The sequence below is a fragment of the Pieris napi genome, chromosome 13 (genome assembly GCF_905475465.1).
Source record: "Pieris napi chromosome 13, ilPieNapi1.2, whole genome shotgun sequence".
NCBI lineage: Eukaryota > Metazoa > Arthropoda > Insecta > Lepidoptera > Pieridae > Pieris > Pieris napi.
The window spans coordinates 1,059,395-1,079,036 of NC_062246.1; the positions used below are offsets into that span (position 1 = coordinate 1,059,395).

At 32.2% G+C, this 19,642-nt stretch overlaps 1 protein-coding gene across 5 annotated transcripts; it reads right to left on the minus strand.

Annotated features, from left to right (window-relative positions):
- Positions 1-3,531: 3,531 nt before the first annotated feature.
- LOC125055373 (synaptic vesicle glycoprotein 2C-like) lies at positions 3,532-18,851 on the minus strand. Of its 5 annotated transcripts, none has more exons than XM_047657815.1 (13): positions 18,603-18,851; positions 15,640-15,782; positions 15,271-15,407; positions 14,765-14,912; positions 13,853-14,015; positions 13,179-13,397; positions 11,562-11,682; positions 10,884-11,024; positions 9,714-9,806; positions 8,675-8,955; positions 6,919-7,127; positions 4,849-5,008; positions 3,532-4,602 (listed from the first exon to the last, which is right to left on the minus strand). In XM_047657815.1, exons 2-13 carry the CDS (start codon positions 15,752-15,754, stop codon positions 4,455-4,457), a joined length of 1,935 nt encoding a protein of 644 aa, XP_047513771.1. In that variant the 5' UTR covers positions 15,755-15,782; positions 18,603-18,851; the 3' UTR covers positions 3,532-4,454. The 5 variants fall into 5 exon arrangements, with proteins under 5 accessions (XP_047513771.1, XP_047513770.1, XP_047513768.1 ...); XM_047657814.1 differs by having other exon boundaries at positions 18,538-18,851; XM_047657812.1 differs by lacking the exon at positions 18,603-18,851 and adding an exon at positions 18,417-18,555.
- Positions 18,852-19,642: the final 791 nt, after the last annotated feature.

Genomic DNA, 19,642 nt, shown 5'->3' on the forward strand with positions numbered 1-19,642 from the left:
TTTTGTTAATTAAGGTAGGTAAGAAATAAAAAACATGATTTTTGAAATTATTTAATGACACATCCACTCAAATAAATCGCAGGGATGTATAGGATTGTCTTTTATATAATTATCTAGAGAATAAAAATAAAAGCAGTCTCTATGATATCACTTAAACAAAGGATATGGCAACACTAAATTACTATAATGGCACAATAATATACGGTATTATGTCGGCGTATTTATACTAATTTGATTTAAAAGTTTGTCCTTTAACATCGTACCCTATATTATTGTACTAAACCCTACCTAGCATGATATTTGTGATTAATTACAAAATAATTTATTAACCTGACCCACTAATTACAGTACAAAAGAATTACAACCATTTTCTCCTCCAACTCCGATATGTCCACACCTTTATACGTTTGCATTTTCAAATTATTTTACACTAAATCGCCCGGTAGAGGTCGCTTTTCATATTATCTAAGACACAGCACTGTTTTCAACTGAAGCATCTCCTTTGTTTCTTCTCTTTCTTCCCAATTGTGTTATCGCTATGACGAAGAGAGAGTGCTTTGATTAAAACAATAATTATTCGTTTACAAAATCGAAATAAAAAATTCACTAGCTTTTGAAAATGCAAATCGCAATAAATAATCTGACATTTAAGTCATATAAAGCAGTATTCACCAACAAAGTTGCATATAAAATATTACTTCGAACTCCACGCCCATCATAATATAAATGAATGTTAGCGACAAATGTCAGTCACACATGACTAGTAAATTCTAGTTATAGAGCATTAGGATACATCATACCAATGCGGCCTTGAACGCCTGACCCTTTAAGCTTCTCCCCCATTCATAGTTGTAAAATTAGGACTAAACACACGATGGAAACTATATATATAGGGGCTATACATACACATCCATATCACGAGATTCGTCTAAACGAGTGCATACAGCTTTGGTATCGCTAGCTTTCTAGTGATCTACAAGCCTCGGTCAACTAAATCGAAACCTCATTCAATATCCAACACGTTTTTGACATACGGGAGAGTTGCTGTCAAGGAAGCGTTACGTAACGAATTATGGAGGGGGGGTCCTTGTAAAACGTTACGACGCGGGGCGGGGATTGAATTACGCGTTATTGTTAATATAATTGGACTTTCCACTACTTTACAAAACATAATGGTAACTTTTAGGTATAAAGAGTCACTAGGTGGTCACGAAAAGTTTTACTATACTTGGTTACAGTACTGTACTTGGGTACAGAAAAACGTTACGGCGCGTTACACGGGGGGAGGGGAGGTCAATAATCTCCAAAAATTGCGTGACGTAATACTTGAACGCTCCCCAGATTGTATGTACAGCCACCATTACAGATATAATTACAATAACAGAATTTCGCCGTGAAAGATCGACGGATTATCACTTGACGATATAAAGTGTTGTAAGTGTGAAGGTTTTCACAATTCATTCCTAGGTTGCAATATGAAATTTTCTGACCGTCTCTGCCACTATCCACTGGTAATATACACACTTTTTTCAGAAACCATATTATTCGATAAGTTAATACGAAAAAGTGCAGTTTAAAATTTAAACAATTTAAAATATAGAGATTATCAAAAAATCTCGCCCTGCACCTCTACCATGAGTAAGACAAAATATGCGTTTGATACGCTTCCTTTAAATATGTTAAAATCCATCGCTCTTAACATATTTTATTACATAATAAAAACAGGTATCAATGTTTGCTTCATTTATATTTAAAAAACATGTGTGTACTTATGTACACGCGTTAGTAGTTAATTTATACCCGCTATTACTGTTTAATCTTTGAGTCGAAGGTACAAACATAATTTTGGAGCATGCGTTGCGTGAATTTTATAAATACCTTTTTGAAGTTATACTTCTTTAGGCGCGTTATGAAAAATTGATGAGATTGTAATTTTACGATGCGCGCGCACCGTGACACAAAATTAACAGAAAGAAGTTGCCTACGGAAGATGCTACGTCATTGGACATAATTTAAAAACAACATTCGAATAATAATAGAATTTATGTTAAACTTAATGTAAGAGAATAATAATAAATATTTATTTATTTAATTTTTTAAATGTAAACTGAACTTTATTTACTATAATTACTCCTTTTCCAGTCTTTGATTATTTAATTGTAATTCATTATTTGCATGCAATCAAAAACTATTTTTAATAACGCCAAAGAAGTATAACTTCTTACGCGCGTACATAAGTACACGCATCCTTTTTTATTTTTATGTATAAACAAAAGGAACAGATCAATATACAAAACAACGAACATTTGTGTTGAAAACTTGATGTCATACTTATTAATTTTACTTATTTTGGCAAACTCATGGTACTGTACAATTTCACAAGTTTTTTCGTTATTATAATATTAGTTTATCTCGATATTTCAGTGAGTATTAAATAATGGCTATTACGTGCATTGGAAGCAAGTTTTAAATTAAGAAATATTTGGCGTCTGCCATTTAGCTATTGTTACACTGCCCCCTTATTAAAAAAAACCCTTATTACAAAACGAATACAGCCTTAAAACAAACTCGGACTCTTTGGGGCCGTTCAAGTATTACGTAAGCACTATAGGGGGGAAGGGGGGTCTTTGATTTTCTTATTTATTGATTACGTTAGCAGTAATTATATACTCTTTTTACACATATTACCCACACATTGTCTATGCTAGAAAACGAAATGCATTTTCGAGGATTCCTACAAAAAATTAATACGTTTATGTACTATTATTTTTGAGAGCTTTGAGAGAAAAGACCGGGGGGGGGGGACAAATTGCAGTAAATCTGCTTACGTAATACTTGAACGGCCCCTTTCGACAAGATGGCGGATGGTTACGTTTTATTAGGTATTTTCACGGGGGGGAGGGGGGGTGAAAATATTATATTATTTATTATTATAATTGCCCATATATTGATATATGGGCAATTACCAGTGTTGATAACACTGGTTAAATGATCATTGCTATGTTAGCTTTATTGCAAGGTGCTTTAAATTAACTAAAATTACGCTATCTAAATTGATATGTAAAACAAATTCATAATTTTAAATATAATATAGCTTATATATTCAAGCTTTCTTTATCATTGGGTTTTGTTTACGAAGCTGCCATTTTTCATTGTATTTATTGTCAAAAACCCGGAATTTTGGAAAATTTTCGAAAACGTAAGAGAAATTTAGCTACTCATAATTTTCTTGTTAATGTGAGACAAAAATACTCTTGGTCCACGCTTGGTCACGTGACCGTCCCTTGGCTCATGCATTTCGCAAAGTATTTATGTTATATATATGTTACGTAAGAGAAAGCATGTGTTCTTCCAAGAACGTACAAAAATCTTTGAATTGTTCGCGAAATTAAACGCGTTTTATTTTGTTTAAACTTCGTTAGAGATAGGCTTTCAAATGTAGTCATTTAAAAACGACAATAAAATAATGCTACCTATTCCAGCGATAATATTTTAAATTAATATAACCTTTAAGACATAGACTGCCCGTAATTCTGTTCGTTGAACCATTTCCAAGCGAACACGAACTTTATTCTGGTATAATAGTGATTAATTTTCACTCAACCGCAATCCTATCCAAGGAGACTTTATATATATTTTGAAAACTATATTAAAGACCAGAGCAGAACGTACTCAGAGTCTGTAATCGTTACTTAAGCTATAAAGAACTATCTTTGGGAAGCTCAAGTCACTGCCAACTCATCAAATTTAATTCACAGGTGATTTTCACAAACAACCTTTCTTAACAGATATTAAAGTTCATTATCCGTTATTTTATAACAAAAATTATTATTAAACTATAATTTCATTGACTCGCCCAGTTTCTGACCTGTTCGTTCTTTTTCATTCAATCAATCGTTATGACACTTTAATTGGTGTTTGACAAGTTTTTCTTTAATGTTACAGAAGACAAACGCACAGGAGGCTCACCTAATGTTAAGAGATACCGCCGCCCATGGACACTCACATTGCCTGAAGGATCGCAAGTGCGTTGCCGGCCTATCAAGAATAGGTACGCTCTTTTCTTCTTCTTCATTTTAATCAAATTATCTCCTAAAAGACTATTTGGCAAATAAAATGGAGTAAACTTGTAAATTATTTAAATTTAAATACTTGACTATTTTTCAGTGTTTACAAGCATTGTACGTCATAGGTACTGGACGCCATCTTGTCTAAAGAAGCGTTTGGGCGGATGATATAATGAATGTTTAATTTAAATAAAAGCTAATAAAACCAATATATATATAAATTCTATAATATCTTTTCAAATAGCCCATTGCTAATTGTCATTCCTATCTGACAGAAGTTTGACACTTGACTTTCAGAAACTGGGCGCGTGAGTACGGCTACATTTACGTATTTATTGTTTAAGATTACAATTTGTATCAAACGCTCATAGTATTTTTCGATACAGTCTATCGTATTCTTACGGAGAGTGCTGTTGCTGTGATAGCGAAAAGTGCGCACAGAATACAACTTATAAGGGGTCCAAAGTCCCCCATGCCCCGTACGGCCGTACCCCACATGTAAGTTGTCGATAATATCAGCCCATGGGCCGTGCATCTGTAACAAAATACATCCTATATAGTTGAGCGTTCAACGGTTCCTTAACTTTAAAGATTTTTTCTAACTTCCATTAAAGAAGCATAAAGGTAATAAATTCCATCAAAATCGATCTAGCGATTTAGGTCACATAAAATAAACATACAATATACCAGACAATGAAACAAAAATTTTGCCATTATAAGAGTTATTTTGTAATACCCTCAATTTTGTAGCTACCCACAAAATGTTTTTAATTAAACTCACCTTAAATTAGCCGGATAAGAATCCACCACCTTAATACTGATGGTGAAGAAAATAACAGTAACGATCAGTCTGTAAGCCGCCTCGACTATGTATAGCGCTGTCTCTATCTGCGCAAAGTAGAGTGTCGGAGATAGCAACACTAACGCGCCGCATAGGATCACTGTAAAATTTAATTAATAGGCCTTTAATCTCCTACTAATTTGAACAGTGATTTTAACACTTTTAGTAGGAAATATCGTCACAGTCGTTGAATAGTGACGAATCTGACAAATAGTAAACTTTACAGGGCAGTTATTTCAAAATAATATAAGCATGTTTTTGTACTATTTTAATTCATATTCTTTAATTATGAAAATTGGCATACAAGCAAACAAAAGGGTTTGTTTTGAAACAAAATAAAAATAATAACATTAAATTACACAGTTTTCTAGAAAAATCACGTGTCTATCTTTACCGACTGATTAATTTTTAATCAAAAACACATGAATTTGTTTTAATGTAGCCGTAATATTTAGTCAATGTAGTATCCAAATATGATAAAAAGTGTATTTTTTTTTTTCAAATCCGACATTGTTCTACGATCATGACGATATTTACAATTAAGTTAATCAATTATTTAAATGTCACAATAAAAGCCAAGTCAATGAATGAAATGGCGTAAGCTTTCATATTTCTTTAGTTTGAAATATCTTAATAGACGTTATTCTCTCAAGTATACAACGTAACGAATAAGCTGAACGGTATGTATTGTACTGAATCTTTGTATTTCGGATTGTATATATCTTTTTATTTATAAAAAGAAAAGAATCATAGCTAAAACAATCATAGCATGTTTTAAAAAAATAATGTCTAGTAATTACTAGTGTTGCTAGTTATAAAACAAAATATTAAAAAAATACGATTACAATTACTTATATTAAATATCGTACTAAATGAAAAAAAATGTGTGCGTGTACTAGGTGTAACACGTAAGAAGTGAAACTTCTTTATGACCTTATTTTTCGAAAAATGATCTACTGTATGCGACTTAACGAAATTGGTTAAATAAAGTTTAACAAAAGGCTTTTATTATCATAGACATGAATACAAATACAATTATTTCATTTTACATTATTACTACTAAGATTATTACAGAATTTCATTAATTGTAATAGAATTATTAGTATCATTGTTATCGTTATTATATATTTTTGCTATTAATGGCTTCGAATCTCTTCGGATCAACCGTGGTAGGGACAAGAAAAAGATGGCGCGTAACCGAAAAACGTGACGATTTGCTACAAAATTTCTCCCAAACGTCGATAAAAAATTCATTCTAACGCCGATAACGAAGTTTGACTTCAAAAAGCAACATGGCGCGTAACCGAAAAACGTGACGATTTGCTACAAAATTTCTCCCATACGTGGATAAAGAACTTTCATTCCAACGCCGATAAAGAAGTTTGACTTCAAAAAGCAACATGGCGCGTAACGGAAAAATGTGACGCGTAACGAAAAAATTTTACACAAAATTTTTTTCCAACCCCGATAAAGAAGTTTCACTTCAATAAAACAAAACCAAATCTAAATAAAGGTATGAATATTTATTTTATTTATATCGAGGCTATTCGACTTCTTGACACCAGGGGCATTTGAACTAGATAAGTGTTAGTGCACGTTAGTCTTAAGGGTTCGTTCAAGTATTACGTAACCAGATTTACTGCAATTTATCCCCCCCCCCCCCTCCTTCCTCTTTTCAGCAAAATTGAGCAAAGCTCTCAAAAATAATAGTACATAAACGTATTAATTTTTATTCTCGAAAATGCATTTCGTTTTCAAGCATAGACAATGTGTGGGTAATATGTGTAAAAGAGTATATAATTACTGTTAACGTAATCACTAAAAAGAAAATCAAAGACCCCCCCCACCCGCAAAGTGCTTACGTAATACTTGAACGCCTCCAAAGTGCTTAACAGTCAGAGTAGATCGTAATTTTCCATATTGTCTCATTGAAGACACAAGGTATTAAAATATAGAAACGAAATAATATATATGTGTATTGGAATTAATTATTAATTAGCAATTCCTTACCAGGCGGTCTCAAAGCGTGCGGGGCCGCAACAGGCAGCGAGGCCAACAGAGCCGCGTACGCCCCGTACGTCTGCTCGGCCAGCGGACCGCTCAGCGTGGAGGTCAGGTCCGCGTGTCTGCTGCACCCGCCCTTCACCCCTCGCACTGTGCTGCCGGTCAGCGTGCAGTCGTCCAACTCCTTTCCTATCTCTATATCCGTGTCTATCATACTGAAAAGTGTCATTAAACATACTTAAATGATGGACATTGCTATTCGTACGACAAGGAACGGTTCTATGGCCTGAATGCATTCGTTTCGATATATTCTTAACATGATAAGGAGGTAATTAGTATGCGAACAATTAGAGGTTAGAATAGTGTTTTCCAACCTATTTTGTGTCCCCCACCCCATGAAACATACATAATTTTTAATATTTACAACAAATATATTGAGAAACTTAAACGATTGGTTTTAGGAAGAAATTTCTTGGAAATTGTTAACGAAACACAGTTTGTGGATTTTAAAACATAATGAAAAATCTGAAATTACAAATATTTAAATAGTACATTTTCGAAAAGCCCCCTTTTACAATCAAATTGCCCTAAAGGGCGCACGCCCCACATGGGACATACTGGGTTAGACTAATAAAGAAACTAATACTTAACCTTGAAATAGTTTAAAATACCCACAAACATTGACTAAAACATATACAATACTTCGTAGGGGGGCGTATAGAGGGCGTAATAAAAAAGGTAAGTGAATAAAATGTGACGATGGGCCGAGTTAAAATATTATGGACTCAACAAAACTTAAAAATAAAAACAATGTATTTCGAACACTATTGGAAGATCCAAGATAGTGAAAATGTTAAGTTTTGATACCCAATTTCGCAAGAATTTCCTCATACTAAAGTTGGCATTGCTATCGGAAGTTACAGACCGACCAATCAATAAGTGGTGATAATAATACAGTATAAAACTGTTTAATTAGGGGCTCATAGCCTAGCGGTCTTATTAAGTGGCAGCTAGGTGAGGGGTACCGGGGTACATGGAGGACACGGTCGAATTTCTAAAGACAAGCACGAATTATAAAAAATCCTATACTTGACGCTGGCTAATGCACAAATCGTGCCAGAGCCATAAAAAAAGAAAAAAAAAACTGTTTAATTTCTTCCAGGGCGATATAATACGTGCAGACGGAGCGCGGTTTCTCAAATTATTTTTTTTTATAGAATAAGATATCTAATATATAAAATTCTCGTGTCACAGTTTTCGTTGCCATACTCCTCCGAAACGGCTTGACCGATTTTGATGAAATTTTTTGTGCTTATCCGGTATCTACGAGAATCGGCCAACATCTATTTTTCATCCCCCTAAATGTTAGGGGTTACCCCTAAATTTTTATTTTTATTTTTTAGACAAAATTTTTAATTTCTATTTTTTTATGATACAGCATTAAAATACATACAACCCCTAATTTTCATCTCTCTACGATCAATCCCTATTTTTATTATAAATGATATACATGGCAAAACGACGTTTGCCGGATCAGCTAGTATTATATAGTTTTCTATTTATCGTCTTTTGAAAAAATTTATGATTGAGCGTAAATGACTAAATGAAGAGATAAAATAAATTTATTTTATACGTTAAAACATCAATAAATGTTAAATTAATTTAAAAAAAGCAAAATGTCACTCCAAATATAATCTTGTATTGTCTATGCTACTCTGTGGCATTACAATTATCATCTATATTAAAATAATGTAATACTCACGTTGAATTAACAAATAGGCACCCCTTGAAGCTGGTGTACGACGTCTTAATATTCGAAAAGGCCACATTCAGGAAGGTGTTATTGTAGAAGGTGACGTGCGACATGAGCATATCCCGAAACGTCACGTTACGAAACGTGACGTCATAAAAGTCTACGTTCTCCAACGTCTCGTTGTATTTCTCGTTCTCATACGTCACGTTCGTTACCCGACGCCTCGAAAGGAGGAAGGCCTCCGTTTCTATGCTCAGCACTGTCGATGGGACAGCCGCTGATAGGTAGAACTGTCAATTAAAAAAAATAAAGACATTGTCAAGAATAAAGAATATAATGTATGGCTTATAGTCGACGAATTATGAACTGAGGGTCATTAAATCATATTTATCTGTCTGTCTCGCTCGCACTTACGGCTCTTATGGAGAGACGTAGTGATGTGCGTAAGAATTGTAGAGGTGCATATCGATAACTTAATAATATATTATAATAAATAATCTTTATTTCTTCTCTCACATATACATACAAGGATAGATACGATCGATATGCTAAATTATGTTAAATTTAAGTTAGTTAAATAAAAAAAAAACAACAACCCTTACTCGTAACGACCAATCAGAAGTCAGAGTGCGTGGGCATTCCTACTGTCAGTGACTCAGTTTAAAATGCGTCGACTATAGTCATACATATAGAAAAGTGTGTACACTCACACAAAACCTACTGAACATATTTTAATAAAAGTTTGACCGACCTGAACTATATCTGATTGAATTTGAATTGCGCTATTATAATATTTTAATATTATTAATTGTCGCTAAATTTATGAACAAACATACATTTAGAGTGCTTGTGAGTCGAAATCATCTAACTAAAACTACTTATTACTAAGGTATTATGTAAGGTAGTATGTTTTTAAAAATAAATATGTCATTCCAAAAATATTATTTTTTTCCTTTTTATAGTGTGTACTAAAAGTGTTTCTTTATTTCTTTCTTCCTGAAGGAAATAAAATAAATAAAGATAATTAAAAAATTAAATTCTCACTTACCGATATCGCCATAGAGAATAACAAAGTCCCGCCCAGAGACACTGTTGTACTCCTGTATGTGTTTGAGAATAATTGGAAAAATGTCTGCCAAAACTGGAAAGAGAAAAAGATTATTACCTAAAAAATATATATCTAATATAAGAAAGATTTTTATGTTTGTAACGAATATGCAGACAAAAATTCACACTTAAAATAATTTTTAATGTTTTTTTTTATTTGCAAGAATATGTTAGAAAAATATTATAGTACACACATAAAGGCGTGCAAATTTATCTGACATAGTAAAAAGGTAGAGTTTTACATATTACATTACCAAACATATCATAGTGAATTCTTACATTATTTTATCACTACATCATCACATTAATAAAATATATTTTTTACAATATAGTATTATCTTTGATTGACATAACCTTTACACATTTAAAGAAAAAACTTTTTCGCCAAAACCCTCTATCTTTTAGTCAATACCAACTCCGGGGAAATAAATACAGATAATGCAACTTTCTCTGCAGCTGTGATACTTTTTGACATTCAACATCTTTTGTCTTCAGTCACCGTGACCACGCACGCTGTAAAGCACGCGAAACGTCGGATAAATTAAAAATTATGTTAAATAATTGTAAATTTATAATAATACATAACTTTCATCCGGTTAAAAAGTTTTTTCTTTAAATATTTTTTACAATAGTTATTTTTATATTTATCAATGCGCTACAAATTTTTTTGGGACTGGGCCTCCGAATTCTGTATCTGTTTCATGATCATTTGTCAACTAATATGCCTATTGGCGAGGTGATCAGCCTCCTGTGCCTAACAGCCGCCTGGGTCGACTTTTGGGGTCTATGGCTAATGTTAAATGGGCTCATAGAAAGAAGGTTCGAACCAGGACTTTCTCTGTGTATATAACACTCGTACGTGAAGGAAAGAAAGAAACCGGCATCAATTATCAGCGACAGAATGCTGGTATACTTGCCTATTAAAAAAACAAATGACCAGGAAAGATACAGAAATCTGAGGCACAGACTTCAAAGATTGAATACTTTTTTGCTACTTATTCAATTCTCACAATTTGATCATGAGTAGGTAATAATAAAAATTTATTTCCATAAAAAAAATATCGATTCTGTAACTACCCACACTTTGTAAAAAATTAAAGTAGTTCCTCACCATTTTGACGCTATGCCTGACGTGATGCAGGGCGGGCGGACGTCTCTTCCCCGGAAGGGAGAGTTCACCCAAACGATAATCGCCATCGTTGCTCACGCTCACTTTGCGGCACACGCGGATTTGGTTGCCGCTGTGTATGCTCTGCATTTATTAAATACCCTCATTTTAATAATACCAAAATTCTACCCGCAAATAATAAATATAAATTATTTTGACGGAAAAGGGCGATCGTTTAATTTTAGTCTTATTAAATCATTTTTTTAAAATGTAACAGGAGGCAAACGGGATGAAAAACGCTCAGTTGTGGAACGACGGACGTCGAGGTGATACGGATGGTATTTTGTATTCTGCCTTGAGGTCTGATGATGTGGAAGAGCTTCTTAGAGGCTAACTTAGCCTTTCCTTCCAAATGACCGCGAAACTGAACGTCATTCGATATGTCAACACCCAGTATCCCGATGCTAGCTGAGGCTTTAAGTGTCTTGGAAAATATATAAATAATAAAAATTAAATTCTAAATAAAGAAACATGTCCGCAAAGCGTAAAAGTCAATTGATTGCCTGAAAGAAATAGCTTATCTTACTTTATGTAGTGTGTTTTGTTTGTCAATTTTTTATTAATTCTTTCATGTTATGTGTATTTTGATTTTTTTACAAAACCTTAAAAAAAAATTTTCACCTGGTACACCATCATAGCGTCAACTTCCCTCCCCACATCGAGGAGGTACCGGGGAGACTCCTGCGTCCAAATGAGGCTGATTAACGACGCAATGATTGGCAACACACAAAGGAGGAGGTACCTGAAAAAAAAGTTTGTGACGAATTGTGGACAAACATACATACACTTAAGAAATTTACATGACGGCGCATTCCTAGCGCCATCTGTTAAAAATACTGGAATTATTGGAACGAGATTTGACTATTGTCAGTCTGGCGGAGCGTCGTGTCGATGGTCAGCGCGGCCATGTTGAATTTCGTTTAGTTTTCAAACGTCAACGGCGAGCGCACCACGTCTGCGACGAATCGCTTTTGTTCCAAATAATCTTGTGTCTTTTTGTTACAAAACTAATTAAAAGTGATTGATTAAGTGATTCCCTAATTACTAGTGAATAGATTTTAGTGAATTACTGTGAGGGAGATACTTTTTGTGATTCTTTTGTTGCTACCCACATTACAACTTATTGAAGACATGGCTTATTCTTATGATAAAGGGTATCCGCCCATATACACGTTTAATTCCTAAATAAAACAAAATACCTAAATATCCTACGGATACAGGTCAAATTGACCTTCTTTTTGGCATTACTACATACCTTAGTACGACTTTCCAAGGTCACTTATGAGGTTTCAAAAACTAACACACACACAGTGCACGATCATAACAACAGCTACACTCTCAAATACATGCGCATACACACCCATTCACTTATTTTGTACCACTAAATTTATTATTATTTTTATCTTTTTTTTAACTGTTTTAAACATGTACATGTTGTGTAGTTACATACAACACAGGGCCTCCCTAGTGTGGGGACTAGCGATAAATAAATTCTGTCACAACCATTTTGACATAAATAAAGTTTTTATTATTGAAGTGAAACTTCTTTATCGGGGTTGGAAAAAAATTTAGTGTAACATTTTTTCGTTACGCGTCACGATTTTCGGTTACCGCCATGTTCCTTTTTGAAGTCAAACTTCTTTATCGGCGTTGGAAAAAAAATTACCGTCACATTATTTATTATTTATTAATTATTATTTATTATTTATTATTTATTATTTATTATTTATTATTTATTATTTATTATTTATTATTTATTATTTATTATTTATTATTTATTATTTATTATTTATTATTTATTATTTATTATTTATTATTTATTATTTATTATTTATTATTTATTATTTATTATTTATTATTTATTATTTATTATTTATTATTTATTATTTATTATTTATTATTTATTATTTATTATTTATTATTTATTATTTATTATTTATTATTTATTATTTATTATTTATTATTTATTATTTATTATTTATTATTTATTATTTATTATTTATTATTTATTATTTATTATTTATTATTCGACACTTAATATTTTAATGACAATTAAATTAATTAAATTCCTAACATATCTTCCTTTTTCCGTCCCTCTAAGTATCGGAAATCTAAACTTTTAGATTTGTATAAATATGAACAACACTTCAAGATTAGTTTGCCACTGAAGTTTCACTTCTGACATGTGTACTTTGTACACACACACTTTTTTTTTATTTTGAAGTCGGTTAAACTCACCTATGCCAAGCGCTGAAATGCTCCTTATTCTCTATCAAAGTCTCGGCCCCGGTCAAAGGTAAGATGGCCCGGGCGAGTCCAGCCGCCACCAGTATCCCCACCCCCATACAAATGGGGAACACGGCCATCGGTATTGTTCGCTTTACCCGGGATATCATTTCCGACGTATACACATATCCCGTGGGAATGATACCGCCCGAACCGATGGCTGAACAAAATCTGAAATTTAACATATTTTTTAAAATAAATTAAAATGCTTTATACATACTAGAATACTTAATTTTATACTTCTTACGTCAAAAGATAAGTCAAAAAATTCTCTGAAATCCAGAGCGTTCACCCCGAAACTTAAAATGGCAAAAATATAAAAAAAAAACAGTGGCGCTACGTCTTTAGGTCTAGGCCTCAGATTTCTGAATCTGTTTCATGAAATCTAATAGGCAAGTAGGTGATCAGCATCCAGTGCCTGACACACGCCGTCGAATGTTTGGGTCTTTAAGACATGTCGGTTTGCACACGATGTTTTCCTTCACCGTTCGAGCGAATGTTAAATGCGCACATAGAAAGTCCATTGGTGCACAGCCGAGGATCGACCCTACGACCTCAAAGAAGAGAGTCACACGTTGAAGCTATTAGGCCAACACTGCTCTAGCAAAAAAGCTAACACATAATACCTGGCCATCATAAATGTCCCATAAGTAGGCATGAAGGCAGCAATAGCAGCAAAAACCGCATTAACAGCGAGCGCAGATAACAACGCCCTTCTTCGGCCGAGGCGTTCGCCCAACGCACCCCAACCGACAGCACCCAGCGATCCACCCATTATACTAATCATCACTGAAATAGCAGTTTGTAGCAGATAGTATAATAGCAGTGATTTCTTGTAATTTACTTCTATTTAATGTTAATCAAAAGTATAACTGAGGGAACATTTTGACATAAATTTACAGTGAATGACACAAATGCAAGACATACAGACATTTATTTAGGTAATGACTAAGGCAAAGGTAAAAATAACTTGGTCGCATTTTGGTCGGAATTTTTACTAAATTTTAAAATGTTTAAAAGTAGTTATACTGACATAACTGCAATAGCTAGACTACTTTTTTGGTGGATATTGATATGTTCTTCAATATTGTTGAAATTTTTTTTGTTGCATCAATATTTATTGCAGCACATGCGATGAAAGATATTTTATAGGATTTTTTTTACACATTGGCCTATATTAATCAGTGATAATGCATAATTTTTAAAATCGGTCCAGTACTTTTTGAGCCAATTCCTTACAAACACAGTAATCTTTTCTCTTTATAGTATTAGTACCTAACTAATAATACTTTAATAATCACTGTGATAAAGTTTAAATTCACTGTTAAATAATTTGTTAGCAGTTGTGAACAAAATATCAATATATTGTTAAATAAAACTAATAACTTTGTATAAAGTGCTTAACAAATGTAAAAAAAAATTGTTTGTTTGTTTGTTTGTTAAAACTTTTAAAAAGTGAAAATTTTTAAAATAATTTAATTTTTTTTAAAGTTGTTTAACTAATTTATAATAAACATGTAGAATTTATTGAAACTTACCTAACCAATTTTTCTCATGTGGCAACACACACAGCTCTATCTCAGCAGATGGCAATACAAATGGAATGGATGACATTTCTAAAGCTGACCCCACCACAGCCAATCCAACCGACAGGAACACTTTTCCTTGAGATAAACCGCAACCGGCCTATAATATTCACAAATTTACGCTGTTGACTTATTGGGTAAGCCCGGTTCCCACAACAATAAACTGGAGATGTTTAATGCTCACATAGAAATAAGTCTATTGGACCACACCCATAGTTCGAACCTAGAACCTCAAGACACTAGGCCAACACTGGTATTATTTCAACTTTAACTCAATTTTTTTATATATCTGTGGGCTGACAATATTCCTTGACATGGATTGAAGGTAGTATAATGGTTTTCATGGTTACGCTTTACATTACCTCAATAGTTAAGGAACTAACTATATTTTTTATTGCAATAATTAACCTCATCAAATCCTAGAGTCAATAATAAAAGAAATATGTTTAATTATTTACCTGTCTCAATGCATCTTCATGGAACTGCTCGAGTACACTTGAATCATTATAGTCCAAGAGCTCACCGCTGTCATTGACATCATTGTTGTCAGGCGGAGGTGGTATGTTATTTCTGATGCCAGGATCACCACCGCCTTCTGAAATTTTCAAAGTATGAATTTTAATAAAGAATACAATTATTTCAAACAGAATCAAGAAAAGGAAATAGCCTAATACTATATCCAAAAATACACCATTTCTGTAAGATAGGATCCAAAATGGTTGCTTGTTGTACTTGCTAGTTGTTAGTATTTTTTTTAAGTAAAACAATTTCACTTAATTGTCAGTACTGGTCATGAATTAAAACTATGTTACTATTAATTCACATACCTGTGAGTCTGTCCTCGGTATAGGACATGGTGTGAGCTATGGAGCCGAAGCTTCCCAGTTTCGAAGAACTCTCAGAGTCAGAGCGAGCGCGGACAAGGCACGCATGCTCCTCCATTGTCACTGCTTATTAACCGGTCTCCCATCTGCAATTATTTATTTTTATAAAGAGATCATCAAATTTGAAATATATCAGGATTGTACTAGCGTGTCTAAAAGGCAGTAAGTATGTAAAATAAGAGTACATGGATGATAGCCAATCCAACTAACGTGGCTTCTCTTTTAATACTTAGGCAATCTACCCCGACATAAATATAGCTATAATTAATTAATTAAATATACTACAAAAAAAAAAAACTTACAACATTTTAGACATTAGTCTGTTAAGAACAAATTTACTTGTTTGGTGTGTTTAGTACGTACAGTTAAAGCACTGGAATTTCTTAGGATTCAACACAATAAGACTAACTAGATATACAATGAATGCCTATCTATAAAGCTGCCTCAGTAAAGGTTTACTTTTTTTGGGATTCTTGCTATAAAGTTGCAAAACTATACATAAATTTTTTTAATAGAATTGCTACAAAATGAATAGGCAGGTTAATTAAAAATATCACTGACACATCTAATTAAGAAAAGATTATAAAAAAATACTTATGTACTGCAAATATTGATAAACTGAACATTTGATTATATGCAAACTAAATACGTAATTAATTTGGTAGTAATTGTGCTCTCTACAGTATAATTGTTGTGGCCTCAAACAAAGGATATCTCTACTTGATAACATGTAATTATAAATATTTATACTAGCATTCTCAGAGATATCAGTAAAATATAGGTATAACCTTATATCAAATTTTAGCTGTAATGTGTTATAATACAATTTTATTATTAAATTGCAAATATTGCAGGCCCTGGTTGACAGGCAAATTTTGTATAGTAAAACCAAATAGATACACGCACTTACTGTACAGAAAGAATAGCATCACAAAATATAAATACTGTGATATTTTAATATGATATGGTGATATGTAATAATTTATTGTGTCAAATATTACATTACATTACAACCCAAAATTTTATCAATTGCACCAATTATATGTGAGAAATTTTTGTATAATTTATTGATATATACAAATAGTTAAACATGATACTAATTAAGCACCTAAAATATGAAGCTTTATCTACTGTACTGATTTGATGATAGCTGTTTTAATATTTTTATCTTATATTTATATACAGCCTTGGCAATCAAGTAATATGAAAACTAAAGTTTATGTGTTTACTTCTTAACTTGTCAGGCATATTGGCAGAGGCAACCATTTATTAAGTAAAAACTAAATTAGCCAGTTTGATCTTTACATACATGAACAACCTGCTTTTGACATGTGAAGCTATACTTAGGTATAAAAATAAACATAGGTTATTAGATTAATAAGGCTTCAATCAAAAGGTTTGATCATTCATAAAATTGCAAGGAACATCAAAACATTTTTCAAAATTTTTAGCTTTAAGTATTATTTAAATCACACAAACTTTAAAGTATTATATCCTATCCTATGGATAAACATACTTAATTATATCTAACATTAAAACTTGAATCTAATGCTACAAGTGAATAAGATTTAAAATACTTGCACTTTAGTGTGCAAAGGGTGTTAAAGAAGCATGGAAGAGAGAATTATGTTTATCGTTTAATATGGAACTATTTCAAGTGCGATCACCATAGGGGCAACTGGTTTTATGTCAAGTTGGCATATGTGAACATCTACAGCATAAGATTCTAGTAGTTTTAAATTGCATCTTATTTAGGTGGATTCAATGATGTTGAAAGTTGGAACTACTTACGTTGTAACTTCAATGAAATAATAGAATGAAGAAATTCGTTTACCGTTACCAATAACTTTCTAAAGTTATTTAAAATAATGTAGCAAACTTCATACGATTAAAATAAATGTTTAAAACGATTATTTTACGATAAAATATCTACACAAAGAAATCAATCTACAAGCAAAATAAAAATAGCCAGAATTTAAGTGTTGCAAGTTGTATTGTTATTTATTTTAACTTTATATTTTCTTTTTACCGATTTATAAATCTCGAAAACCCTTTAAGACCGTCGAATATGAATTGTATTCTGTGTGGTTTATCTAATATATTTAAGTAAACATGGTCTGAGCTACTCATGATTTGACATGAGAGTCCTTTAAATTATCAACCATTAAGTGCCTTATTTTACGGTGATAAGCGTGTTATGGCAACCTACAGTTACCTACAAAAGTCAATTTTTATTTTCAACTACCACGACAACTGTCAAATTTAATTTATGTAATGACAGGGTTAAAAAAAAATGGACGTAAGACCTGGCTGTATGGACAAAAGTCCTTTGCCTTTCCCTGTTCCCATTTGGGATAAATTAATATCATCATCATTATGTAATGACAATCTATGGAAATTCTCACGCGTAGCGTTAATTTTATTCCTCAGACAAAAATATAAATATCAATTAATCCCTAAATTAGCTCATTTAAAAAATCACTCTTATTGACTGATATAGGTTCATTATATATTTTTTTAATGTTATTATCAAAGACCGAGTGATTTTTATTATGTTTTTTACTTAATGGAAACAATCTTTAAAAAAAATTCACTAGGTCACCTAATTCCAACTTATTCGGTACAGATTTTATCATCCCAGTCAGTATCTTGTTATTTTATAAGATATATAGTTTTTATAATACTCTTTAAATAAAAAAAAACATATAAAGCTCACTTACAATTTGTCAGCGCTCAGAAAACATCGTTTACAACATTGCTGATAGAAAATTAGAAGTAGGTAGGTATATTTTACACAACACAAAAAGCAATTCATCAACAGTGCTTAAAAAAAACTATTACATTGCAATTTAATTTGCTTGTGAAATGTGCAATTTTATCCGTGTGTATAATTGTATAATTAAAACCTGCTGCTGATCTTATAGAGCAAACACATCACTTAATAACAGTATTTTGATCGTTAAAACACTATATTATCATCATTATATCACTTGTGCGTACACGTAGTTCACTCATCATATTTTGGACCTTTTATTTACACATATGACTACAGTCGTTTCAAAAGTGTATGTTATAATATAAAATCTATGGCACTTTTTACTCTAAATCTAAATTTAGATCTTGGCTTAGCACCCGGCCGAAATTTTGGAGCTTTACACATACGTATTATGACATAAAATCTAGGGGTTTTAAGGTCAGGAAAGAGATATCGTAAGCCAAGTTTAACAAGTTAAAGCGAGATAGTAAAACTATGAATGTACTAATGAAACAGAACTTACTTAAGCGACAAGTCCGAAGACAAATAAAAAACCTACAACTATTTCAGAAAATTTACTTAAAAGATATAATTACAGTTATGGAAATCAAAAATTAACTGATAAAATCCTAATGTATTTTTTATTTAAGTTTTATATTGGGATTTTTTAATATTAAAAATAAGTAATGTAATCGAAACAATCATTATAAAGAGTTTTACGCTATCAATTTAAAGATCTAGTAAACTTAATGCATTAATAAGTAAATGTATAAATCTTTCGATGTTTTACCCCTGTGTGCCATACACATTATTGATCGACAAATTTCGTTTTCACGCAGTGCGCACAAGGGAGTGTTAACACATGCGCAATTTTGCCCTTCAATTTAATTTTAAATGAATATAACTTGAAAGCAAGGCAAACATTAACAATAAATCTAATTTGATTGAATATATCTAAATTATAAGTTGATTTTCACAAACTACATTAGAGTTTTGTCATTATTGTTAAGGTTTAAGAATTGATTTTGAAGTGAAACGCATGAGGGTAAATTTTTTACAGAACGTCACGAAGGTGTGCAGCGTTTTGTCGGAGAGAGCGATTGAGACCGATACATATCAATATCATTATTATTTTATTAAGTAACTAAATTGCCATTTTTTTTGTTGGTTTTGTATTTTTATAAGGGCACA

Excerpts from the sequence above, each read along its gene's own strand:
- LOC125055373 (XM_047657815.1), bottom strand. The coding sequence starts at position 15,754 with ATGGAGGAGCATGCGTGCCTTGTCCGCGCTCGCTCTGACTCTGAGAGT. Across the intron at positions 14,016-14,764 it reads ACATGAGAAAAATTGGTTAG|TGATGATTAGTATAATGGGT; the intron begins GTAAGTTTCAAT and ends CTGCTATTTCAG. Across the intron at positions 7,128-8,674 it reads TGCCTATTTGTTAATTCAAC|TATGATAGACACGGATATAG; the intron begins GTGAGTATTACA and ends GACACTTTTCAG.